The sequence below is a fragment of the Dermacentor variabilis genome, chromosome 4 (genome assembly GCF_050947875.1).
Source record: "Dermacentor variabilis isolate Ectoservices chromosome 4, ASM5094787v1, whole genome shotgun sequence".
In the NCBI taxonomy this organism is placed as follows: domain Eukaryota; kingdom Metazoa; phylum Arthropoda; class Arachnida; order Ixodida; family Ixodidae; genus Dermacentor; species Dermacentor variabilis.
Window position 1 is genome coordinate 206,826,208 of NC_134571.1, and position 27,988 is coordinate 206,854,195.

Genomic DNA, 27,988 nt, shown 5'->3' on the forward strand with positions numbered 1-27,988 from the left:
CCAAGGTATTTAAGTAAGCAGTCTGTACTCCTTGATTGCGCAATGCCTCTATGTCTGATGGTATCTCTACTGAATCAAATGCTTTTTCGTAATCTATGAAAGCCACATAGAGAGGTTTATTGTACTCTGCGGATTTCTCAATTACCTAATTAATGGCATGGATGTGATCCATTGTAGAGTATCCCTTCCTGAAGCCAGCCTGTTCCCTTGGTTGATTAAAGTCCAGTGTTGCCCTTATTCTATTGGAGATTATCTTGGTGAATATTTTATAAAATGCTAGGAGTAAGCTAGTGGGCCTATAATTTTTCAGTTTTTTAATGTCTCCCTTTTTGTGCATTAGTACATAACATTCGCATTCTTCCAGTTTTCTGGGACCTTTGAAGTTGATAGACACTTCGTATAGTGAGCCGCCAGTTTTTCAATCATTATGTCTCCTCTGTGTTTAATTAAATCGACTGTTATTCTATCTTCTTCTGCCGCCTGTCCCCGTTTAATGTTTTGCAAGGCCCTTCTGACTTCATCGCTAGTTATAGGAGGAGTTTCTATATCCTGTTCATTACTGTTCCTAATTGAGGTATCCTGGATCCTGGCTCCTCTGGGTACTGTACAGGTCAGTATAGGATTCTTCCGCTGCTTTTACTATACCTTTGAGATTGCTGATGATGTTACCCTGCTTATCTTTCAATGCATACATCTTGGTTTGTACTATGCCAAGTTTCCTTTTCACTGATTTCAGGCTGCATCCATTTCTTATGGCTTCTTCAGTCTTTTCTGATGGTATAATTTCGAATATCACTTATTTACACCTGGTTGATCAGTTTTGACAGCTCTGCGAATTATATCTTATCTCTTGAGTTGGGCACTTTCATTCTTTGTCGTTTCTTTATTTCATGCAAGCTAAATTATTGCCTTCATTGTTCACGCAGCAGTTTAGCTCGATGCACACCGCAATTGTGAGCTTAAAACTCCTGCGAAAGCAAGTGCAAATTTCTGACTATTTCAGCACTCCTAAAGCTTGACACACTGTTTAGAGGTATAAATAAGTGTACTATTTTTCACTGCCTACCTTGTACGTCTTGCACAAGTGGCAAATCTGGTTTCAAAGCTTTGAAGGTATGTTCGATATGGTTTTTCTTTCTTTTTCTTCTTTTTTAATGGCAGTCTGGATATAGCGATACTTGGTTATAATGATCTATTTTTTTTTCTCGTTCTTGATATCGTTATAAGTGGACTGCGCTATACTCTAAAAACTAAGAATATAGGCAGTGATGGTCAGTCTTGCCCAAAACACGAGTACGGACCACCTGAATAAGCCTGCATCACGAACCTGCACTGCTCCAAGGAAGGTAGTTAAGTTATTTAACAAAAAAATGACAACCAAGCCTTTTATTGGAAGACGTGTGAGCGAATCTTTATTCTCACCTTTAAAAAAAATCGGTAATCCTTTTCTGGATGTTTACTCAGCCGCAACAGATCGTCAGCTTCCTCTCAAGAGCTGCAGCATCTGGGAGCAAGTCGCCGGCATTGTTGCATGTACAAACAAACTGCCAAATGGTGTTGACACTGAGCAACACGTTCGAGCAAGTTGGAACGAACGGACAATTCGGAAACAAGTTCACTTATAGTTGTCAACGCAGGTGGAGACAGCTTTCCTTGGGCAGTATTCTTGGGTGATCCCTTTTGGAGATAATTTGACTTCCATAAAATTTTGCGTGACTGTGCAGCGAAAACATCGCTGCCATGTGTTTTTGGTGCTTTGCCAAGCTCGTTATCAGTGCCAAGAGCACTGTCATACTTCGAGGGATTCAGTACCGGGACGAGCCAAGACTCATGAAAGCGAAACTATCACTGTAAGTGATCGCGCGATATCACGTCACCTTCGAGCTTGTTTGAGATTGAGTACTTCTTGAGAGTACTTCTTGAGTACTTCTTATGCCAGGGTAAGTAGGAAGCAGGCTGGAGACAAGTCAGTGGAAGAATGTGGCATAGGTTATAGGAATAGCAGGGGAGAATTATTAGTAGAGTTTGAAGAACCGAATAATTTGCCGATAATGAATACCTTTTTCTGCAAACGGGATAGCTGAAAGTGGATGAGGAGGAGGCCAAATGGCGAGACTAGAAATGAAATAGACTTCATACTCTGCGCTAACCCTGGCATCATACAAGATGTGGACGTGCTCAGCAAGGTGCGGTGCAGTGACCATAGGATGGTAAGAACTCGAATTAGCATAGACCTGAGGAGGGAACGGAAGCAGCTGGTACATAAGAAGTCGATCAATGAGTTAGCAGTAAGAGGGAAAATAGATTAATTCCAGATCAAGCTACAGAACAGGTATTCGGCTTTAGCTCAGGAAGAGGACCTTAGTGTTGAAGCAATGAATGACAATCTTGTGGGCATCATAAAGGAGTGTGCAATAGAAGTCGGTGTTAACTTCGTTAGACAGGATACCGGTAAGCTATCGCAGGAGACGAAAGATCTGATCAAGAAACGCTAATGTATGAAAGCCTCTAACCCTACAGCTAGAATAGAACTGGCAGAACTTTCCAAGTTATTCAACAAGCGTAAGATAGCTGACATAAGGAAGTATAATATGGATAGAATTGAGCATGTTCTCAGGGATGGAGGAAGCCTAAAAGCAGTGAAGAAGAAACTAGGAATTGGCAAGAATCAGGTGTATGCGTTAAGAGACAAAGCCGGCGATGTCATTACTAATATGGATGAGATAGTTCAAGTGGCTGAGGAGTTCTATAGAGATTTATATAGTACCAGTGGCACCCATGACGATAATGGAAGAGGGAATATTCTAGAGGAATTTGAAATCCAACAAATAATGCCGGAAGAAGTAAAGAAAGCCGTGGGAGCTATGCAAAGGGGGAAGGCAGCTGGGGAGGATCAGGTAACTGCAGATTTGTTGAAGGATGGTGGGCAGATTGTTCTACAAAAACTTGCCACACTGTATGCGCAACGCCTGATGACGTCGAGCGTACTGGAATCTTAGAAGGCCAACATATTCTTAATCCATAAGAAAGGGGACGCCAAAAACTTGAAAAATTATAGACAGATCAGATTAGTGTCCATTGCCTACAAAATATTTACTAAGGTAATCATAAATAGAATCAGGAACACCTTAGACTTCTGTCAAACAAAGGACCAGGCAGGATTTCGTAAAGGCTACTCAACAGTAGACCATATTCACACTATCAATCAGGTGATAGAGAAACGTGCAGAATATAACCAACCCTTACGAGAAAGCGTTTGATTCAGTTGAAACCTCAGCAGCCATGCAGACACTACGGAATCGGGGTGTAGACGGGCCATATGTAAAAATACTGAAAGATATCTATAGCGGCTCCACAGCCACCGTAGTCCTCCATAAAGAAAGCAGCAAAATCCCAATAAAGAAGGGCGTCAGACAGGGAGATACGATCTCTCCAATGCTATTCACAGCGTGTTTACAGGAGGTATTCAGAGACCTGGATTGGAAAGAATTGGGGACAAAAGTTAATGGAGAATACCTTAGTAACTTGCGATTCGCTGATGATATTGCCTTGCTTAGTAACTCAGGGGACCAATTGCAATGCATGCTCACTGACCTGGAGAGTCAAAGCAGAAGAGTGGGTCTAAAAATTAATCTGCAGGAAAATGAAGTAATGTTTAACAGTCTCGGAAGAGAACAGAAGTTTACAATAGGTAGCAAGGCACTGGAAGTGGTAAGAGAATACATCTACTTAGGGCAGGTAGTGACTGCGGATCTGGATCATGCAACTGAAATTATCAGAAGAATAAGAATGGGCTGGGGTGTGTTTGGGAGGCATTCTCAGATCATGAACAGCAGGTTGCCATTATCCCTAAAAAGAAAAGTGTATAACAGCTGTGGTTTACCAGTACTCACCTACGAGGCAGAAACCTGGAGGCTTACGAAAAGGGTTCTACTTAAATTGAGGACGACACAACGAGCTATGGAAAGAAGAATGGTGGGTGTAACGTTAAGGGATAAGAAGAGAGCAGATTGGGTGAGGGAACATACGCGGTTTAATGACATCTTAGTTGAAATCAAGAAAAAGAAATGGGCATGGGCAGGACATGTAATGAGGAGTAAAGGTAACTGATGATCATTAAGGGTTATGGACTGGATTTCAAGATAAGGGAAGCATAGAAGGGTGTGGCAGAAAGTTAGGTGGGCGGATGAGAATAAGAAGTTTGCAGGAACAACATGGCCACAATTAGCACAGGACAGGGGTAGTTGGAGAAGTATGGGAGAGGCCTTTGGCCCTGCAGTGGCCTTAGCCAGGCTGACGATGATGATGATGATCACCTCTTAAGAGACCACCCCACCATTTCATTTGGGGACGGTACCAGGCCACTACATGTTCTACAGAGCCCTTCTGACCAGCCTCACATTTAAGGAAGGCATCCAGCTGGTCCTGCACTCTGCGAATCGTTGATGTTCAGCTGCTGAGCCACGGTGGAGTTTCCCTCTTTCTCAGCCATCAAAATTGCTTGTCTCTCAAAGCAGGCATCACATCGAATGTGCTATGTCACCATAACATCATGAATAAGTGGAGTCAAAGTGCGGAAGACCGCAGGGTACTGAAGCATTGTAACCGTGACACAACTACAGTGACAATGACATCGATTATGACAAAAGAACAAGTTTTGACTTTGGTTGACTTGTGTATAAATTAGATCGAAATGTAAAGTTACAGGTTGCCAACGTAACACTAAAAACTGCGGAATTTAGGATTCTTGTCTTAAAATTGTTAATTTTGTCGTTATTCGAATGTAACGCGAGCGTCGAGTTCAAGCAACGAAAATCACGGAAAAAAGCACTTGCGTTACAATTGAGTATAGTACATGGTATTGCACACCTGTTATCAGCTGGCTGCAGTGTGCTCATGTGCCAGGCTGCATCTGCTTAGGGCCTTTCTTTTTTTTTCTCGAACGGTACCAGAGAGGCATCTTACAAGGCGGGGTTGACATAATCTTGTGTGAATAATACATTATTTCTATAGGGGTTTTGCCTGGACCAAACCAATTCCTTGCAAAATGCGGGTCATCGCATCACTGGGAGACGTGTAATTGAGGTTTCACTTTAATATCTTTGGCGTATTTTGTTTTTTAATAAATTATATATTGCCTTTTTATATAAAGAAGCCGGGCATGGCAATGAAATATACTAGAGTGGTGTAATCACTTGCTCAGATGTGCAGTTCTAGTAAGCACAGTCCCATGGTTTCTTTAAATTACTTTACACTCCTTATATTCAATAGCACATGCAAACTGCCATGCCTGTAGCACTACATAGTGTGCTGTTTAAATAATAGAATAATACAAAAAAGTAAAGTCTAAATTAAGAAGTTGAAGCTCTCTTTACCGCAAGTACATTTTTTGGATTACAGTAAAACAAACGGGATCAAAATCCGTCCAGTCGTTATGCTATGCTTTCTACAAACAAAGTGGCAGGCGCAAAAAACACTTGCGTTGCAAGGTTTCTGGAATGGTATTTAAACAGACCATGTCGACTTAGTATTAGCCTTTAGTGTCCCTTTAATAGCTTCCCTGCAGACCCTAACCACATTTTTACCACTCTGCCAGGCTGCACGTCCCTGGTGGTTCACAGAATAGACACAGGCAGCCACCCACCAGTTAGATGCAAGCTGCGCCCGGTTAACAGCCAAAAGAGACAAATTCTTGATGGGTGTATCCAAGATTTGCTGGACCAAGACCTCATTGAGCCCTGCTCCAGTTCCTGAGCCAGTGCCTCTGTATTAGTAAAGAAGAAAACTGGAAGATATTGCCTTGCGGTAGATTACAGACCCTTAAATGCAATCGCAACTGTGTCAGTATATCTCGTGTCCCACATAGACTGGGTACTGGCTCAGCTCGGCCGCGGTAGGTGGTTCATGAGCCTCAACCTTGCTCAGGGCTTCTTTCAAGTGTTGGTTGCTCCCGAAGATGTACCGAAGGCTGCATTCCTGTGCCATAGAGGAGTGTTTCAATTTAAGCGAATGCCATTTGGAGTAGTAGGTGGGCTAGCAACATTTCAGTCTCTCATGGACAAAGTGTTATAAGGCATAAAACTCAACTACTGCATGGCATTTCTTGACGATGTGCTCATTTATTCAGAAACTTTTGAGGACCACCTACAACATATCGATGAGGTACTGAAAAGAATTGGCTCTGCAGGTCTGACAATCAATCCCAGCAAAGTTACATGCTGTGAACAGGCATAAAAATTCCTTGGACATGTAATCTCTCCAGGCAAATGTCAACCTGACCCAGACAAGGTGCGAGCAGTTGCAGAGTTCCCATGCCCTAAAACAGTCAAGGAGCTCCAAATGTTTTTGGGCCTTGTGGGATATCCTCTGGTCTTTCTGATTTTATCCTCTGGATTTTATCCTCTGGCTTTCTGACAAAGCCAGACCCCTGACAGCTCTCCTCAAGAAAGGAGCCCATTGGGTTTGGGGTGCCGAGCAGCAGACAGCATTCGAGACTGAGGCTAACACTGGCAGGAGAGGTGGCTGTGGTATTGCCTGACCGGAACGGGCCCTTTGTGATGGAAACAGATGCCAGTGGCACTGGCATATCGGCAGTGTTGCAGGATGTCGAAGGTGAACTCAGGCCTGTGTCATTTATAAGCAGGACCCTCAGCGCTGCTGAAAAGAACTATACTGTCCAAGAATGGGAATGCCTCGCTGTGGTGTGGGCTGTCGATAAATTCCGACCGTATGTAGAATTCACATCATTTGAAGTGCGTTGTTACCATGCATCATTGGCTTGGATGTTTACAACTGAGCAGACATCGTGTAGAGTGTGACGTTGGTTGTTGAGATTACAAGGGTTCAAGTGCACCATAAGGCATCGTAAAGAACGGGCCAACATCCTAGCGGATGCACTAAGCAGGTGCCTCATCCCTGTTGTCGAATCTGCTCAGCCGTGTTTGGTGGAAGACTGGTTTCCAATCGAAGTGCAAGAGCCACAACAAACCATTCGTTTTGAACTGACAGCCCCTGTTGACGTGTCTGGTGTGTCCCCACTCACCGACACTGCAAAGTTCCAGTTGGAACAACCCAAGGATCCACTGCTGCTGCAGCTGCTGCAATACTTAAAAGTCTGGCCTGCTACCTGGTGACCCTAAAGACTCCAAGAGGGTACAGGACCTAGCTGATGACAGCAAAATCTTGAACAATGGTATCCTTATGTACACGGTTGGTACACGTAAGGTCACCTGGCTTCCGCTACACTTACAAGACATGGCACTGAAAATGGAGCATGACCACCTCCTAAGTGGGCATTTAGGCTTTTTTAAAACTTGGAAACATGTGAAGAGCCGGTTCACATGGCTTGGTATCTGCTCCGATATCTCCTGTTACATCCACAGCTGCCAGCAGTGCCAGGCTTTCAAACCTCACCGGGAAAAACCAAAAGGACTGATAGGCAGTTCATGGGCCACCCACCTAATGCAGCAGCTAAGTGTCGACCTTATTGGGCCACTGCCCACAACCCCTTGGCGCCACAAGTACATCCTGGTGGTGCTGGACAAGTTCACGAAGTTGGTAGAGAATTTACCATTACGTGCGCCTACCTCCAAATTGATCATCAATAAAATGATCAATGTTTTGCCGGCATGGTGTGCCTAGCTCCACCTCTAGCGACAATGGAAAACCATTCATAAGCAAACTGGGGAAAGGCATTCTCCAGCACTGGGGAATCAAGGAGAGCCACACAGTCCCATACAGACCAGCAGGACAGACTGTGGAACGCCATAACGCAACGGTTAAACAATGCCCTTATGGGCTACTGCACTTCCCACAGGGACTGGGACAAAAGGCTGCCTGAAAAGGCGTTTGCAATGCGCACGTCTGAAAGTTAGTTACTGGCTTTATGCCTGCCTTCTCGTGCTATGGGCAGGAACTATGGAACCTGTGGAGCAATCACAATCAAGCAGCTGGCATCGAGGGGCCCCCTTCTGCGCCTCATTCCCCTAGCTGCTGAACTGGATGTGTACCTTCGAGATGCCTGGGCCTTTGCACAGGACCACCAAACTTTGGCAGAAGCCAGCCAGGCAAAGTATTACAACAAAAAGCGCACTCCAGCTACCTTCCAGGTTGGAGACTTGGTTCTCCGGGACACGCACCCGTGAAGTAAGGCAGCCATTAAATTCACAGCCAACTTTGCCCCTAGACGCACAGGGCCATTTAGAGTGACTGCACACATTGGACGCAATACCTACAGACTCAGAGACCCGGCTACAGGGAAACAGAAAGGCCTCGCTAATGCAAACCTGCTGAGCTCTTATCATGTGCCTTGGAAGCCCTCTTCACGGGATAAAGGGCGGGGGGGGGGGGGGGGGGGGGATCTGTGAGAGTACTGGGCTGACACCAGGTGGTGCAGAGTCGCAGGCACTAGACGGTAGGCAACTGTGTAGAGTAGCAGGCATGGGACGGTAGGCAATGGTGTGTGGCAGGCAGGGAGGGCATGGAAGGCGTGTGTGCGTGGTTGGCATGCGGGGAGTACGCAACAAGGAACTGAGTGAGTGAAGTAATCGGCGGAGCAAGCCGCATGCGGTGCGGCGGGATGGAACGCAGACAGCGTGTGTGTGCGTGCGCTGAGAATTTCCCGAAATAAAGAACGTACTTGACAATATAACAGTCGGTATAATCGGCAATTAGCTTCGTTGTATTGAAATTTCATTTCATTGAAATGTGACCTTTTATGCAAATAAATACAGTCAGTGTATTTTTCTGACAGGGAAGGTGACACGAAATTTGAATGAGAACAAAAATTTGTTTTGTTTAATTTGAGAGTTGGCAATAACAGATATGGTTTCATGTTGTGCCAATGATATCTTTGCATCAACAACACAAAGCCACGGAGCAAGAAACATTTAGGAGTGGAAACTTCGCTGTTTACGGCGACCAGAAAAGGTCACAAACCCGCGGAGCAGTTATCGTGCTGGCGGCCTGGAAAGAAATTACCGCCGTTGAGAGCGCTCCGGAGCCGCCTGCCTGGGCGCGGCATCTTCTTTTTTTTTTTTTTTTTCGCTGTGGCTTCTACGATGCGCCGCATAGCGCTGCCACTGTGTACGGCCCTGTCAGCGCATACAACAATTGTGACCTTATCTGGTCGCCCGCGCTCGCTCGCGCTGACGGGAGTTTCACCTCCTAAATGTCTTACTCCGTGTACAAAGCGAAGCCAGCCACACTTTCAGGTCCGCTCCGCCACTGCGGCTGGTAGTGTCGCCCGCAGTGGTACGATGCTTTCCTAGAAAGTGCCAGCAGAGGGGAGTGAATGCTTCGTCCACCTCTTGCTTCAACCTGTCTCCATAACCACCGACTGTGCCACCTCCAGCAGTAAACACTGGGGAAGACGGTGCACATTAGGCCACGTCATCTCGGAGTGCCCACTCTTTGCAAGTGCAGCAGACTACCTCTAAAATAGGGTGTGCAGGCTACGTATGTGCTCAGCTTCATTAACAGCCATGCGCAGCCACAGCTGTGCTAGAAAAGAGTAGGTCTGCAACCTGGCCCCGCACTTCCTCCCCCCATGTCGCGCACGCTCGATTGCGACACCGCAAGCTCACTCCCCTCCCTCCTTTCCCCTTGCTCACGCGAGAAGACGATGCTCATCAAGCCAACTTCCTTCTCAGCTCATCCTCACGCGCTTTCACTTGCACCCAAAGCATACAGCACGTGGGGTGCGATACACCTTTTTTTGCACTTCGTAGGGAACATGCCACTTCGGCGGTAGTGCTTCGTTGCGTGGCACATGATTTGAGACGTGCAAGCAGCTGCATGTAATTCACCCATTTGACCATCTGCGTCCGTGGAAGTTTTCATTTATTACTTTATCTCGGTATCTCTTCGCGGTGGCAGGTAAATTTTGTTATATTGACACCATGTATAAATACACTTTGTTATATTGAGGTTCTAAATATATCATGTTCTATAAACAAGATGTTATGAAAGTTCAAGTACTTCGTTATATCAAGAATTTTGTTATATTAAAGTTTGTTACATTGAGGTTTAACTGTATATGCACAACTTGACAGCATAGCTACAGAACGCCCTGTGGCGTTCTGTAGCTGCACCCATGCGCAGCTGTGGGTGCGCATAGCTGTTAATGAAGCTGAGCACATGCATAGCCTGCACACCCATTTTAGAGGTAGTCTGCTGCACTTGCTGCACTGTCACTGCCCTGAGTGTAGGCAGTGACAGCACAAGTGGCGGTCGCTGGATTAAGTCATGCTGCTTGTCATTGGCTCCTATATATGAAGCATAATCACAGGTTCAATATCAAATGATTGTCATTGTGACAAATCCAGATGTGGTGCTTGCATTGCTTACGCCTGATATGACGGGCCCGTCACACTAGTGGCTAGAAGACTTGTACCATGAGCATACCTTGCATGAGTTGAAACTAAACTTTGGTATCGGACGAATAACTGAATGGTTATAAGAAGTCCGAGAACTTAATACACGCATGGCACTATGGTATGCTTACAAAACTGTTCGTCTGTATTAAGATGCGCAGGTTGTGTTGGAGTGGGACTTAGCTGGGGCACTCTGCATGTGGCAGCATTGACATCAATTTTGACCACTTAGGTCTCTTGCAGCACACTTAAAAGTTAGGTGAACGAGCTTTTTTGTGGTTGGCCTAATTTGGAGGGAAGGGGTAGATGCAGCCATCCTGGCCTCAATTGAACCCACCCAACCTCAGCAGCAGTACACCATAACCACTGCAGTTGGTGGCTCTGCAGAACATTACATACTTCGTGGTTGGTTGGGTATTTGGTGGCATTGTACCTTCCAGGTCAAGATGCTGCGGCCATCTGCCCCTATATAGCCAAGAATGTGTGTGTTTAAGGACAGAAGCTTCAACCAGTGGCCCACATGACCTCGGCATGCGAAATTTGCACCCCACATTCTTGTTATGCTAGAGACGAGATGGCTTTATTGTGAAGAGACTTGTGATTATCTTCCAACCTTAAAATGAAGGAAGCCCGAATCTTGTATCGAAGAAGGGGGTTAGAAATTCGTTTTAAGTGTTTCATGGATGGGTACCTGTCTGCACAAAGAGTAAGAGCTGTTCCCTATGACCTTTGTTTTGCAGAATGGCAGCCGAGCACCGGATGCCCGTTCTTCGCTCTCCAAGAAGCCCGCCTCCTTGTCCAAATCTCGAGTTGAAGATGAGGAGGACGAGGGGGACACCTTCTACGCATACTCGCACAAGCCCAAGGCTCCACTGCCCAAGGGCTCGTCTTCAGCGTCATCATCATCGCAGTTGTCCAAGAAGCCATCATCGTCTTCCAACGCAGCCGATGTCAAACGCAGCTCCTCGGGTTCCACCTCCCACAGCCACAAGTCGTCGCACAGCAGGGATGACAGTCGCACATCAACGCACAAGTCGGCCGTTCCGAGCCGTGCACGAGAGGAGGCACGTCGGAAAGGCGAGGAGAAGTCGGCTAGTAACTCACGGGTGCGCTTCAGGGTTCCTTTTCCTTATAGATTACTGTTCTGTTAAAAGTGTACCACTTAGGAAATATCACTTTTATAGTGTGTATTGATCCAATGACTAAGTGAGTGGAAATAGAAATTATAAGAAGGTCACGTCCTGTCACCATTATTTTCACTTCCGATCATTGGCACACGCATCTATAAAATGATAGTAGAAAGAAGTGTGGTATCCGGAAATGCTGGTTGCTACAGTGAGGGTAAACAATAATTGCGTATGTTCACTTATGTTGTATTAATGTGAATCAGTCCTTATGAATGCGCCTTTTGTTTTTAGAAATCATTGAGGTTCACATTTTTTTGTTTTTTTGTTTTGCCATGTGACATCCTTTATGTGCATTCCACTTGGCACTTGCATATTTGAACAGCAGGTGCTGTAAGTTTAGATGTGCAGTTTGTGTCAGATAATGTGCCCACCTAGGCAATGCATGATAGCAGCGGGGGGACAATATAACATTTTCTTGAATATTAATAGTAAGTATTCAATATTGAATCGAATACTAAATAGTCAGACGCAGATGCATATGTTTACAGGGGGAATATTTATTTAGGTATAATTAGGTGCCATGCCTGTACTCACAATTAAAAGCTACTGAGGAGCTTTTCTATCATAGACACATCTTAAAATTCCCTTTACAAGGAAAACATCACTGGTAGTAGCGTAAAAAATAAAGCTTCTATTCAGCTAGGTTTCCAAAAATACTAAATGACAGAGTACAAGCAAAAATCACAGATTGTCATGTAGGCCTCCACTGCAAAACCATGAACAGAGAGCTTGCATTACCCATTTATTTCTGCATGTAATCAAAAGCTTTTGTTGCTGTCACGCTTCCGGCCATTAGTGACCCTTTGTTTAGCAGAAGGAGAACAGTAACTAGGCTTAAACAGTCCGTTATCATGAAATATTTGGTCAGTTTTGAGCATTCTAATTCATATCCCCTTCAGTCATGAATTGCGATCGACTGTCGATATATGCATGAAATTTTCATAATTTTATTCCAAGGTGCTGGAGACGCCACATAGAAAGCAAGTCAAGGTGGAAGAATGACTCTGTGCATTTTATAGTGACCCATCATAATAACATAGTAATAAAATATGCATTTATTGCACAGCCAGTCATGCTTCATTAAATATATTGAATCACCCCCTTGAATTACATGTACAGATAAATTAGTACTGGGTGCAAGCATTACAAAAAGGAGGAAAAAATATTTCGCAGTTACTACCGAAACGCCCCACTTCAAACGTCCTGCCAAACATGGCAGTGCCTTCACCAATGTGGTCATCTGAAGAGCTGCGTTTCACGGAGAAGTGAAATGGGTGGACTTTAAGAAAGCAGAATGTTCAGTTTACTCAAAGCTTAATGTTTGTTTTCTATTCCTTGCAACCACTGTGCTGTAATGGCAAAAATAAGCTGCGTCCACAAACCTGTATGCCATGACTGAAGGAGATATACCGAATAGCTAATTTTTTAATACAAATAGAATATTATGCTTGTATCATTCATACCTGTATTCAAAATGTTGAATATTCACCCACCTCTCATTAATAGGTTTCAAACAAGGAATGTCTTGGGCTGGTTTTAACGTTTCAACAAGTGGACTTCGTCATGGCAACAACTCAAGTTATCTTGTGGAAATGTTGGCTCCCGTCTGAGGCATCATTTGTTCGACTGCTATTGATTACTTTTAAATGCTTCATTCTCCCATGAACTTCTGTTATGTTTGCACATATGGGCTAGTAGGGTGTCTCCCCCATGTAACTGGTATTAGAACTGGTTCGCAAGAGAGGCAATGGTTGCTGTTTTGCTACACCACACTGTTATGGCCACCTTAAGTGTAAGTTGATTCACTGTACCAGTAATTTTTTAGTGTTATCATTTTTATATTTGCTGTGATTCAACTGACAGTCTGCTTTCAGGCCTGGTAGGATTTTACTGCACAACATAAAAGAGAAAGACCGGGAATATGCAAATGTTCAGGACATTGTGTCGTGGCGTCCCCCTAAATGCATCGTGCCTATATAATGACTTTTAAATATACCAACGGCACAGGTCAGGCCTTGGCTCAGTTCCAAGTATGTACCTGAAATGATGAGCACTTTTCACAACTGATGCCCTTCATGTGACATGTGATAACAATGAAGTGTTGCCCTTGGACAGCAACAATATCTGTGACTAGCCTTTCTCTCATTCAAAGACTGGCTAAAATCACGGTTATGTGCAGGTCTCGCTAACTGTAGGTAGTCCAGCCTGCAGCAATTTGGGTGTTGTTGCTTCTGCGCCCATAAAGGGACAACTACTGACATTGTTTTTGAAGGGCAGAAACTCCGACAAGCTTCTCGCTCATAAAAGGATGACGTGACCTAGCAAGTGCGAAGGTTGGCAAACATAAGATGTCTTAATTTGATACTAAAATTGATCTCAAAGTGCCAGACCCGATGTCATTGACATTATCGTGATGACATGACTAGATAAAGATTTGCTGACATCCTGCGGCATTAAGGCCAGGCATTATGGTGTTGCTCATTAAAGAATGAACAAGGGTGCTGTGTGTGTCTCTTCAGGCTGCGCTCACTTGTAGCAACTGCAGTGATTGCAGGAAGCCAATGTGTTGTGGCGCCATGACAGATCCACCACCTGGGTACGAAGGCTGCTTCATAGAAGCAATTATTACAGTAAACTATTCAGAGCGCTGTGGCGCTTGACATTACTTTTTCTAGGGTTTAGAAGTCCTGGACTTTCATTTCATTCAGGGGCCATGTCAAGTCCTTTCCTAGACTTTTAGTCTGCATCCTCGCCACTGCTGCACTTTTGTAAAGAGTGACGATGGAAGTAAATTTGTATTTGCATTTAATGCAAGATAACGACAAGTCAGAATTGTCATGTCAGTGCTGCTTTGACACGTTCACTCTGGCAGCACTTCTTGAAGACTCGGTTTGTGCGTGGTGGCCCACCAGTGAGTCATCAGGGAGTTGTGCTCCTTTGAAACTTCCTAGAAGAGAGAGATGGCACCACAGTGTGTCAGATCAGAAGCAACAAGAATTTTTCTTCTCTGTTGATTTCTAGCAAAGATGTCGCTCTGTGCACTGCAGGAAAGCTTGGTACTACTGTACAGGAGGAGTAACTGCCATGACCCACCCGTGAACCACGTTGCAGTGAACGTTTGAAGGTGCTTTTATGTGTGATGACTTCTTGGTTTGTGTGCAGCAGCATTTCTTTCTGTGCGTTTGCTTCAGCTAAGCGAGGAGGAGCTGGCACGGCGTAAGGAGCAGGCGTTGCGCATCAAGCGCCAGCTGGAGGAGAAGCGCAAAGAGTCAACAGAGCCTGCGCCAAAGACCAAGAAGCTGGAGGAACAGTACGAGGACCTCTACCGGCGGCTACAGGGTGGTCAGTATGCTGGCTCTCATTCTTTCTTGGCACTGCCTCTTCTCTTGTGTAAAGGAGCATTTGTAGATTACTTTGGCACGAGGTTGGCCTTTCGCACGGACCGTCTCCATCCAGACAACAAAGCTAAGCTAACTAAAGCTGTGCAAGTAGTGCAGTCGTAGAAGTCTCACTTTTTTCATTTTGCATTCATTGGCTTTCGATCTACGACGCCTTCTAGAGGATAGCTACTTAGCATGTTACTACTACGGTTGAACTTCATTATAAGGAAGTCACATCGGGCTTGAAAATACCTTCCTTATAACTGACATTCATTATAAGCATGCATGCAGGCACAGGCAAGAAAAGGAAATTATGATCTGGTCTGGGAAAGAGGAATGCCAGCAAAGAGCCTACTGTGGATTTTGATTTCCATATTTACCCAAATCTAACACGCACCGTTTTTCCAAGAAGGTGGCACCAGGAATTGCGTGTGGGTTACAATCGGATACCAAACAAAAATTGTGTTTGCGGTGTTGGTCACAGCCTCCTTTCAAACAAAATGGTGACAGAGCGTAGAGGTTGCTGAGAGTTAATTCTGTGCTCTGCTGTGATCTGGAGTGGTATTCTCGATCAGATACTTTTGGAGATATACTGAAACCCTGTTGATACATTCCTTGCTGTTGCGTTTTCCCAGCAGTATGTCGCATTTTCGCGGTTCCAACCTCATTCCTATTGACTTTATTTATTATGGTTCCCTTTGATACATCGCCATTCTGTAATGTTTCCACATATGTGGTGTTTGAATGCGGCGGTCATGTGTATTTAGCACTGCAGCCAGCGAGTATGTTGCAATAAGTGGCCAAATTTTGTAATAAGTAAGCGGAATTGCACAAGCCAGGTGCTGAACCGGCTTATTGGGAGGAAATGTGGACAAAGCACTTGTGCGAAGCAATCGAAAAAGTCTGCGTTGGTTAAAACCTACTTGGAACCACACACACTGGGCCAGGTTTGTCAAGCGCGGGGCCAGATTTGTTTTGAGGCCAGCAACAGTCTACATGCATTGCATAATGGCAGGCTCTCATTAGTCAGCTCCGCTGCAATAAAGTTACGTGTTATGTGGTGAAGCATATCACGAGTTGAAAGGGGTTGAAAGGGGCCACGGAACATCATGCAGGTCCCTTAATTATGCATACACACACATGCCGTCCCCTGTCACAGTACGAGAACGAAGATGTCTAGTAACTGCACTGGCAGCCAGTTAGAGCTGTTTTTGACGTTGCTGTGGCGATTTGTAGCTTCCTTACAATTACGTTACCCAGTAAAACTTTTTTTGCTTGGTCCCTTGAAGAAACGTATGAACCACTGTGCTATTATATTCAAGAGATTTTACACGACTTGGCATCGGGTGCATCAGCGTATATGGCTGCCAGTGTTTTTGGTGCTGTACCAAGCTCACTGTTGCGCACGGTGCCAGGAACACTGTCAGCCACATACTTCACCAAGTCCGATACAGAGTTGCGTAAAATCTCTCAAAACTGATAGTAGAATCTCTAGATGTGATCGCTCAAGAATACCGTCCCCGTGTGCTAGGTATCTGTAGCCAGTGAAGCACAAATGGCAACAGTGGTGTGCCGCTTTCATTATGTAAGCTAATTAAAGAAAATTACCCTCTGTGAAGGTAAATTCTTTTTTTCTGGTTGTGAACATGGGGGAAATGCTATATTTTCTTTTATAAATTGGGGCCCTGTTACATATAAGCGCACTTTTGTTTTCTTACTTTAAGTATGCAAAAATTAGGTGCACGTGAGATGGTGGGGGGGGGGTGCATTGGAATGGGGTAACCCGTTGACATCTTGTTGTGTCGTACCAGGTATGGTGTTGGGGGTACGCTCTGGCACTGCTAGAGCTGAAGGCGAGCTTCATATAAAGCCACACACAGTCGTTTCGTGGCAATCGCAGCCATGTTGGGTTCGAATGAATAAGGCAACCAGCGGTGTTAACTCTAACCACGTTTATTGCTACAAGCACTTGGGGACACTGGCAGAGGGAAGTCCACTCTGTAATAAGTAAAAAGTAGGCTTGCCTTGTTGCCTGGGATAGTCAGGCAAACGAGGTCACTTGCAGGTTGCAGCAGGTATGTCACTCTGGCAGGTTAGAGGTCAGGCGCCAGAGAGATCAGGTCTCCCGTGGTGGTGCGCTTTTATACGTTTTTACCTTTTGCGAGGGGAATGGCCTCCTCGTCCATTAGAAATTTTCTCTTTACCGTGAACCGAGTGGAGGAGAAGGATATGCACATCACAAGAGCGAAGGAGAACGGGAGGGCACGTAGTGTATCTCTCCCGTGTCTACGCAGGCTCTCGACCCGTCCGCAATGTGCAAACGGGATGATGTGAGTACGCGAGAGGAAATGGGCATGTGTGCTCCCCGCAATGGGAACAGCAAATTACTTGCGCTCTGCTCTGCCACAAATATGCAGCCATGTGATCAGTGTTATTCCACATGTGGCAAAACGTTATGGTGTCGCTTTTGCATCGACGTGCCGCATCGGTGCTTCTCAAAATGAGTGCCAGTGAAGATGAGAACACTTTAGCCAACAGAAGCTAGAAAAATAATGTGTGCACCCCGAAGGGTATCAGATGCTGTAATGTGTCTCGACTAGAAGCATTAAGGCCATGCTTTCCCACACGCGGCATGGGCGCATTGACTTGCCAGCTGTGGTCCAATGAAGCCAGACTGCTGGCCAAAACATGTACATCACCAACAAGACTTTTTCTATGCGAAGGAGACTGCACATGGATTTTTACTCCACTACCACGGGTGTCAGTCTAGCCTCTGCGTCTGACCTTGCGCTCGATTGCCAGTGAGGTCTGCGACTGCAAACACGGCTGGTATAACGTAAAACTGTTTTATTCTGTTTTTATTCCAGATCCACCATTAACCCTCCTTGTTAGGTCGCAATGGCTGGGGCCCAGCCCAAGGGGGTGGAGCTCAAGCTATTTCGACTTGTGACGAAGGGCTAATGGCGGATTTTGAGTAAAAACAGATTGGAACAGTTTCGCGTTATCCTGGGCCGTATTGCGAGCATTTGCTTATTTCTGTGATGCCACAGCGGTGGTGAATGTCTTTCAGTATGGCTGTACCTCGGGAGCTATGCTTAGGAGGCGCAGAGAGCAGGTGTTGTGTGGATTGGTAGGAAAGAGTTGCACTGAATTCTTATATGGTCACCGACTATGAATAGAGTGGCACGCACTTTTTCTCTTGTGCTTGGAAGGTTGCAGGACCTGGAGCACACTGAACTAACATGACACTGTGCCTGCCCGTGTGAGTGGTTCCTGTAGTTTCTGTACAGCTTGTACTGCATGTGCAGTCAAACACAAAATTTACGGGGCGTGAGATCTGAGAAAAAGCTGAATATCTGTGCAGCCTCACAATGCAGCCTAGTGTTTGTATTTACAGCCTCTACCAATATACGTGAACAACATTGCGATGTTTGGTTTTACTGACTACTGTTAAAGGCCGCTCAGAAATTGAATGTTTTCTAAGATCCCATGGTGCGTAAACTTTTATGGTTGACTGTACCTGCTTTGCTTGCCTTGACTTCTCAAAGGCTTTTTTCTTTTCTTTTTTGAAAAGGACCTACCATAGTTGCTCTTTTTTTTTTTTTACATGATATGCTTCAATAACATAGCTATAACAGAAATGTACCCGTCATCATCATCATCAGCCTGGCTACGCCCACTGCAGGGCAAAGGCCTCTCCCATATTTCTCCAACTACCCCAGTCGTGCTAATTGTGGCCATGTTGTCACTACAAACTTCTTAATCTCATCCGCCCACCTAACTTTCTGCCGCCCCCTGCTACGCTTCCCTTCCCTTGGAATCCAGTCCGTAACCCTTAATGACCATCGGTTATCTTCCCTCCTCATTACATGTCCTGCCCATGCCCATTTCTTTTTCTTGATTTCAACTAAGATGTCATTAACTCGCGTTTGTTCCCTCACCCAATCTGCTCTTTTCTTATCCCTTAATGTTACACCTATCATTCTTCTTTCCACAGCTTGTTGCGTCGTCCTCAGTTTAAGTAGAACCCCGTGGCGCAGAGGTAGAGCATCCACCTCGCGTGTAAGAGGACCATGGTTCGAATCTCGGTGCCACGCAATTTTCCACCGGATTAAAAAAAAAAAAAGAAATTCGTGTGTTGATAAAACTGCATAAGCAGGCCTGGAGTGTGGCCTCATTAGAGCAGGATTGGCCACCCTGGTGCAGTACTTGGCCATAACGTCCTATATGAATACAACAATAAATGTACCCGTAAGTAGCTTGAAAAATCTAATTAAAGAAAAGCAATCATGATAAAATGTCTGCTCCCAGTGGCGGACTTGCCTTGCGCCACAAAGTGGTGGATCACTCGATACGAGAGGCTGCGCTTGAAGACCAAAAATTCACCCAATAATTGGATTTTCAGTTTTGATATTTTCACGTTTGCAAGACCCTTTATTTCCATAAGATTTTGTTAGTTTTGACCCAATAAAATGCTTTGAAAGTGTATTCTTGATTTCTCTTAACAACAATATGACACACTTGCGATTTTGGAGAGAAAATAGCTTCTGTTCTAGTTTAGCTATCGTAATAACTCTTTTTCTACCTAAAATATAAATGCATGGAGTGTGTGCTAAGCCCAATTTTAATGCACTATGTGCTCAGAAATTTTTCTGATAAGTCATGTGTTTCACTTGTCAAGATAGCTTTTTTCTTGGGCCCCAACTCTACTTCAAATTTACATAGGACATTGGTTTATACTTTAGCACAGACCTTAGACATTCTAGATTATTTCTACATTCTCACCACAGTGTTTTCTTTTTTGTGTGTGTGTGTGTGTGTGTGTGTTTTATGCTAATTTTTTTCCAAACAAAGGGACCCATTTTCCACGGTACCTGGAAGTACTACTTGGCCTAGGACAAGTAGTTGGCTTTTAAGCATAAAATTTCAAGTCTAAGGGGTTAAAATTTCGGTGATGCATCTGCTTGTATTTGTGTTTGTTTTCGCAAGTGTTTTACGTGGCACTGCATGGCACGAAATTCACAAGAAAAAGGTTGAACTTCTCTTTAAGCAGCAGAGCCATTGCAGTGACAGATGAGGCTATGCAGCATCCATGCTACTTGACTTCTTGGCACCATGCCAGCCAAGACTGCTTCCAGTCATCGTGTGTGCATTTTTTGGCTGGTGCACGTTTGTTCGATGTACCATACATCAGCAGCATTGACCTCCAATATGTGGCCTGCAAGGTCATGCAAAAGCTAGGCAGTATAAGTTAAAGGCCGACTGCAGTAAGCATTTATGCAACTTTTTCTGAAAGCCATTTTTTCAGTAGCGGACATACAAAGGCTTTGTGCCAGATTTTATCCACAACATGCAGGTGGGTTCACCAGAAAAAGCTTATAAAGGTTGGAATTTTTCATGGCAAATCTCAGTGTTTTAAAACATCTTAAACATTTTAAAACAAATGTTTTAACCCTTTAATTCCTAAATTCTCAAATGCTTCTATGCTATCAAGTCATAAAATGCTTCACTCTTCAATGCACTCATACCTCATTATAACAAAGATGAAGGAGGTGTTGAAATTAGTTCATTGTATCCATTATTGCCCTTTATTTTATGTCCAACATTAAACACAAAAGAAAAAGGTGGCTTTGTGGCTCGCGAAGCCGCTACCCAGCTGCCACATATATACGATGAAATTTTAATATAACAGTAAAAAAATTAATTTGGAGGACGCTTAAGCCTCGTCTTTAAGAGTGGAACACGATAGCATTCAAAGATCCCCAACTGCTTCTCACGCTTCCTCTCAACTGGAGCGTATGTAGGTGTAATGTTTACGGGGAAGCGCTGGCCACGAATACTATGCACGAAGGCAGGCGTTGTGGCAGAAACGCGGCCTCTTGCTTGGGCTGCGATGCGACGGAGGCAAGCGCCAGCTGGAGGTATTGCAAGGAACTTGGTGCGCCACTCTGAGGCCCCCAAGACACGCATGCTGGAGTGCGCAAATGGCGTATGCCGCAGCTGGTCTGTGAATGGTAGAAACGCTGGAAAAGGGGTTTGTTTGAGTTTTGGCATAACAAAATTATGTTTTCTCGTATAGTCTAATTACAATCCAAGAGCTATCACGTCTGTAGGTTGTGTGTAAGCCATAGTTTGCGATTTTTCCACCTATCTTAGCTTGAGAAATTCAATTAGTTCAGTAAATTCCTTGCGTCACATGGAGGGCCTGGGCATGAGTGGCTCGAAAATCTTTTTGCTGAAACGTCTGACGCTGGATGTCGACGCCGGATTTTCTGCGATACAGGCTCCTTAAAGCTAATACGTTGAACTCTTCAGGATTTGCAACACACAACTACTTGGCATCTGATGAGAGAGCCTTTACAATAGCCGCATTTTGTCTCAGCGTTATGGTCTTTTGCTTCCACTTGGCTCATCCATATTGTTGCGAAACTGGCCAATTAACTATGTGGTGATATCCCGATTGCATGCTGCGACGCAGACAGATTATTCCGTGGTTGAGCAGTACGTGGGTACACAACACGGCATGCTGACTACACAGCTGATCCTGGCTGATGTGGCACCACTTTGTGAAGGTGAAGGCCGGTGGACCTCGCTGCACTGGTTTGTCTGGCTTGTGGCCTTCGAGATTGCACCAGCCCCCATGCAATTTCAGAGGCCACACCTAGTTGCACAAACCGTCGCATGGTGATGCAGTTGATGCTCCAATCTTTCGCACCTTTTGCACCACTTTGCAGCGGAGCAGAGCGCTAGCTGCTGTTCACCATTGCACTTCTCTCTCCGGTGCATCATGCAGATCAGCATAAGTTGGGTGCAGCTTTGTGTGGCTTCCGAGATGGTGCCGTTGCAATCTCAGAGGCCACACCCAGGCCAGCCTGCACGAGGTGCTGCAGTGGGAGAGATGAGTGTGAAGGATAGCAGTGAGTTGCAGCTTGTGCATGGCTATGCACTTGGTTAAGAAAGACCAGTGTTGCTCAGCCACTTATTCAACTCAGCGACACGGAACTTTTGAACTGTTGCTTTGAGCCCATGTTGAACCCCTTGTAAAGCAGTATTCTTAGCACGTGACAGTCAAATATTTTTTTGTTTCTGAGGTGAAGATAGTTCATCATATCTATTAGTTTGTCATATATAGCAGGACAATTTTAGTTCTTAAGACAAGGTTTAAATATATGAATCTCTCAGGTGATTTCAAGGGAAATTTCATTTACTTCGTTCTGTCCATTAGTTCATTAATCCCATTTTATTAAAAAAATGTTTGAGTGTATTTAGTACCTGAACACTCTAACACTGAAAAAAAAAAACACATCTGATTTCTATGTGTTTTTCATGTTTTTTTTGTGTGTGTGTACAAATGCACACACACTGCCTAAAGGGAATACTTGTGAAAATTTGCCAATGTCTTGGGTTCAGTTCAGCTTTTTGGGAGGGCCATTCATCATCTGTGGATGCCATTGCATGCCTGTAAAAGTACCTGTTGTGTTTTTTGTGTGTGCAGTCCAGTACATAGATTCTGAAGAAGATGATGACGAGTACGAGGATGAAGAGGACGAGATGGATGACTTTATCGATGACACACCGCAAGATATTGACTACTCCAAGCATATCCGTGAGATCTTTGGCTACGATAAGAACATGTGAGTGCGCCAGTTTCTTCTTCAACCCTCAGTCATACATTCAATTTGGTCCAACCAGCTGGCCAGTGCAGCAAAAGAGAAAACAGCTGATGCTCACAATCTTTGTGGCGTTAAAATTGTGGTAGTAATACCACTGTAGCATATACTACAAGACCTGCCAGTACAGTCAAAGTTGGCATTTGCTCATGGATGTCAGCTACCGTACCTCTTACTGATATAATGAACACACTTGTGTAATGTATGCACCCTCATATTGATGATAGAAAAACCAGATATCTCTCCCTTGCATATTCGTTCCATCAGCAAACTTGGTGCAAGTTGATGTCTCCTTAGTTCATCCAAGATTGATGCTGGCTGACGTTGCCTAGTGCCTTCTATTTATAGGTGTGTGAATAAGATTCGAACAATGAATGGAATGTTTCCCTACTTGATTCATTCTTCAAATCGGATAGTTGCTGTTTCTAAATACAATTAAACTTCGATCAATCTAACAAAGTGTGTTTATATATGATTTCAATATAACAAATTTCCCCACGTTTGGTGTGTTGCGACACCACGTACCCGAGCACACGAGGGTTGGACCCTCCCGCGTTTAACCGTGCGTGGCTTAGCCATGTCCGGGGAAAAGGGGATCCTGCGGGTTGAGCCGATGCCGGGTGTTAGGACCTTTAAGGCCCCCCGGCGGAGGCAACACACCTCTTTGGCCTCTGCTTCACGTAGACGGCACCCCCGGACTGACCAACCCGGGGGAAATCGGTAGTTGCCTTTTCCTGTCTCTCTCTCCCTATTACCTTCGTCTTTCCTTTACTTTCCACCTTTCCTGTCTTCTTCTGGTTTCCTTTTACTTCCTATTTTTCCAGGCAGCAAGGGTTAACCTTGTGTGGATAGCCAGCCTTGGTTATTTCATATTTGGTTATAGTGGTAATGTACAACTGGCGTTTGCAGGCCGTGTTTCACAGGTCCTGCAGCGTCCCCTTGTAGGACTCCACGGTGGGTGACTGGCGTTACTGCCGAAATCTCACATATCTTTATGGCTAACTCCTTCCCCCCACTCCCTGATCGCCCTCAGAAAAGAGGGCGCACCGATGAAGTATTCAAATTTTTTGGTCGGCAAAAAGAATCTTTTCCTCGTTTCCACGTCATCCATTCTGAAAAACCAGCTAAACCGGTGCGAACAATTTCCCCATTCCTTGTATCGAAGTCCCTTACCGAAGTTTTTGGCCCAGGCTATAAGGCGTCGAGGATGGCTAGCGGTGACCTCCTCTTGGAGCTCCGCGATCAGAAACAATTTGAAAAACTGCCTAAACTAGTATCATTTGGGGAGACCCAAATAGTAGTATCCCCGCACCGTACGATGAATACCACCCGCGGCGTTGTGTCGGACGACGATTTGCTGGAGCTCTCTGAGGCTGAACTCTTGGAGGGCTTCAGTGAACAGAATGTTATAAATGTCAAAAGAATCAAGATGAGGCGAGATGGTAAAGAACTTGCGACCAAACACCTAATACTCACCTTCAATTCAAGTGTCCTGCCCGAGTCAATTGAGGCCGGGTACATCAAGCTCCGTGTAAGACCGTATGTGCCAAATCCCCTGAGGTGTTTCAAATGCCAACGTTTTGGCCAGAGCTCGCAGAGCTGCCGAGGCCGCCAAACATGTGCAAAATGCAGCGCACATGAACACACGTCTGAAACATGCGCGAACTCTTTGCATTGTGTAAACTGTGATGGAGAGCACGCCGCGTACTCGCGGTCGTGCCCATCTTGGAAAAAAGAAAAAGAAATTGTCACGATCAAAGTGAAAGAAAATATATCATTCAAGGAGGCACGTAGGCGGGTGGCATACCTGCCTAAGAACACATTTGCCGAAGTGGCGCGTCAGGGGGCAGCTTCACAGCGGCCTCCGGCGGCTGTCCGACCCACAAGCCGTGAGTCAGCAGTTACGCCATCTGCCCCCGCGGCGGTTGCAGCTAGCGCTGCTCCGTCAACCGAGGAGAAGGGACCACCGACCCCGAAGGTGGGCGCAGCCGAGGCTGCCTCAACCTCCCAGGTCCCTTCCAGCGCTGGCAACGACCGGCGCAGCCAAATCCCCCAGGGAGCCCCACTGACCTCCGGGCTGGTGGGCGCAGGGGTCTTGCCCTCCAAGGCGGGACCTTCCCTGGTAACTTCTCGCTCACAAGAGCACGTGTCCGGCGCCTCACAAGAGGCAATGGACACCACACCTGTCCTCAAGGCGCACCAAACGCCTAAGGAGCGTCGAGGCTCCCTCGAACGCTCCAGAAAGGGCAGAACCCCCTTTACAGGGCCTCGAAAGAGCTCTGTAACCTAAGGCATCACCTCCCTTTCCGTACACACAGCACTTATTTACATTAAATATGGATACACAAATTATTCAGTGGAACATCAGAGGTCTCCTTAGAAACCTTGATGATTTGCAAGAACTCATCCACAAACATGATCCAAAAGTGCTGTGTTTACAGGAAACTCACTTAAAATCCAGACACACAAACTTTCTCCGTACGTATGTTACGTTTCGCAAAGAACGCGATGATGCCGTCGCATCATCGGGTGGTGTTGCGATTCTCACTCATAAAAGTATAGCATGTCAACCTTTACAGCTACGAACGCCCCTTGAAGCAGTGGCGGTGCGAGTTGTTCTGCTAAACAAACTCATCACTATTTGCTCGCTTTATACACCCCCACATTACAAATTAACTAAACATGAATTTCAGTCCTTTATAGAGGAATTGCCAGAACCTTATGTTGTTCTTGGCGACTTCAATGCACACAACTACCTGTGGGGCGACCCTCGTATAGATGCGCGAGGACGTCTTGTTGAACAGTTCCTTTTCTCTTCTGGTGCTTGTCTTCTGAATAAGAAGGAAGCGACATACTATTCTCTTGCAAACAGAACATTTTCTTCAATAGATCTTAGCCTAGTCTCCCCTTCACTACTGTCTGAACTTGAATGGGAAGTTAACGACATTCTTTACGGGAGCGACCACTTCCCTATACTGCTAAGATCATATAAAGAAAACGAATGCCTGCCACAGGCTCCTAGGTGGAAGGTTCACACAGCTGACTGGGAGAAATTCCGAACCCTAACTAGTATATCATGGGATGACATGTCCTCGTTAGGAATTGATGCTGCTGTTGAGTATTTTACAGCCTTTATAATAGATGCCGCATCAAAATGCATATCAGAAGTAAATGGCCTAACATGCAAATGGCGTGTCCCGTGGTGGAACGACGATTGTAGGATCGCTCGTAAGAAACAGAACAAAGCGTGGGGGCTGCTACGCACTTCCCCCACTGTAGAGAATCTTATCAATTTTAAGAAAGTAAAGTCCCAAGGCAGGAGAACCCGCAGACAGGCCAAAAGAGAAAGTTGGCAGAACTTTTTATCAAGTATTAACTCTTTTACAGATGAGGCTAAAGTCTGGAACAGGGTAAATAGAATTAGAGGACGACCAACGTATTCACTCCCTCTTGTAAATACACAGGGCGATACACTGCAAAATCAGGCAGACTCACTTGGGGAACACTTTGAGAGTGTTTCAAGTTCCACCAGTTATTCAAAATCCTTTCTCAAACATAAACAAATAGAAGAATGCAAGCCACTCATAAGAAAGTGCCAGCAGAACGAACCGTTCAACAGTCCTTTTAGTATTGCAGAGTTGAGAGCTGCCTTCAGTGCATGCAAGAGCTCTGCACCGGGATCTGATAGAATCATGTATGAAATGCTCAAAAACTTACACAATGACACGCAGGATACCCTACTTACACTTTTCAACACTATTTGGGGCGCAGGATACCTTCCAATGGCATGGAAAGAAGCCATTGTGGTCCCTGTTTTGAAACAAGGGAAAGACCCTTCCTCAGTGGCAAGTTACTGCCCGATAGCCCTCACAAGCTGCATGTGTAAGGTATTTGAAAAAATGATAAACCGGCGACTCATCCACTTCCTTGAACAAAACAAAATGCTTGATCCCTATCAGTGTGGCTTCCGAGAAGGGCGCTCCACAACTGACCATCTTGTACGTATTGAAGGACGTATTCGTGACGTATTTGTACACAAACAGTTTTTCTTATCGATATTCCTCGATATGGAGAAGGCGTACGATACAGCATGGCGCTACGGAATCTTGAGAGATTTGTCAGAAATGGGCATTCACGGTAACATGCTAAACATAATAAAAAGCTACTTGTCCAATCGTACCTTCCGGGTAAAAGTCGGCAATGTGCTGTCACGCCCTTTTACACAAGAAACTGGTGTACCCCAGGGAGGCGTGCTCAGCTGCACACTCTTCATCATGAAGATGAACATGCTTCGCGCTTCATTACCATCGGCAATCTTTTATTCTGTCTACGTGGACAACATACAAATAGCTTTCAAATCTTGTAACTTCGCAGTCTGTGAGAGACAGGTACAGCATGACCTCAACAAAGTCTCAATGTGGGCAGACAAGAATGGATTTAAGATCAATCCTAACAAAAGCTCTTGCGTTCTTTTTACAAGAAAGAGAGGAATGATCCCAGATCCTTGCCTAGAACTATGTGGACAACAAATACCCGTAAACAAAGAGCACAAATTTCTAGGTGTTATACTAGACTACAGACTCACTTTCGTCCCCCATATTAAACGTCTTAAAGAAAAATGTCTGAAAACAATGAACCTAATGAAACTTCTATCCCATACTTTGTGGGTTAGTGACAGGAAGTGCTTAATTAATCTCTATAAGAGCCTGATTCATTCACGATTAGATTATGGTGCCGTGATCTATCATTCTGCCGCTCCAAGTGCACTAAAGATGCTAGACCCTGTTCACCATCTAGGTATCCGTTTAGCCACAGGAGCTTTCAGAACGAGTCCCATACAAAGTTTATATGCAGACTCGAATGAGTGGTCACTTCATATCCAGAGAACATACATCAGCCAAACATATTTTCTGAAAGTCCACTCTAATCCTCAACATCCGTGTTTTAATACCATTAACGATATGACATATGCTACACTATTTCATAATCGTCCCTCCATAAGACAGCCTTTCTCGCTGCGTGTGAGGGAGCTTAGTGAAGAAATGCACGTTCCACTCCTCGAGCTTCGCCTAATGCATCCAGCCAAGCTGCTACCTCCTTGGGAGTGGCAGCTCATACAATGCGATATATCTTTCGTGGAAGTCACAAAGCATGCTCCAGAGATTGAAATCCAAATGCATTTCCGGGAACTCCAGCACAAATACTCCTGCACGGAGTTCTACACAGACGCATCAAAGTCACACGACGGGGTGTCCTATGCAGCCGTCGGTCCATCCTTCTCGGAATCCGACGTACTGCATCCGGAAACGAGTATCTTTACGGCTGAGGCCTACGCACTGCTGTCGGCCGTAAAGCATATAAATAAATCACAACTCCAG

General features: G+C 45.1%; 1 protein-coding gene across 1 annotated transcript in view; it reads left to right on the forward strand.

The window, feature by feature from the left end:
* Positions 1–27,988, forward strand: part of LOC142580082 (uncharacterized) — a 115,981-nt gene that overhangs the window by 71,698 nt on the left and 16,295 nt on the right. The window contains exons 8-10 of the mRNA XM_075690855.1: positions 11,114–11,479; positions 14,752–14,902; positions 22,436–22,574. Coding sequence (XP_075546970.1) covers positions 11,114–11,479; positions 14,752–14,902; positions 22,436–22,574 — 656 coding nt within the window. The remainder of the gene's footprint in view (positions 1–11,113; positions 11,480–14,751; positions 14,903–22,435; positions 22,575–27,988) is intronic.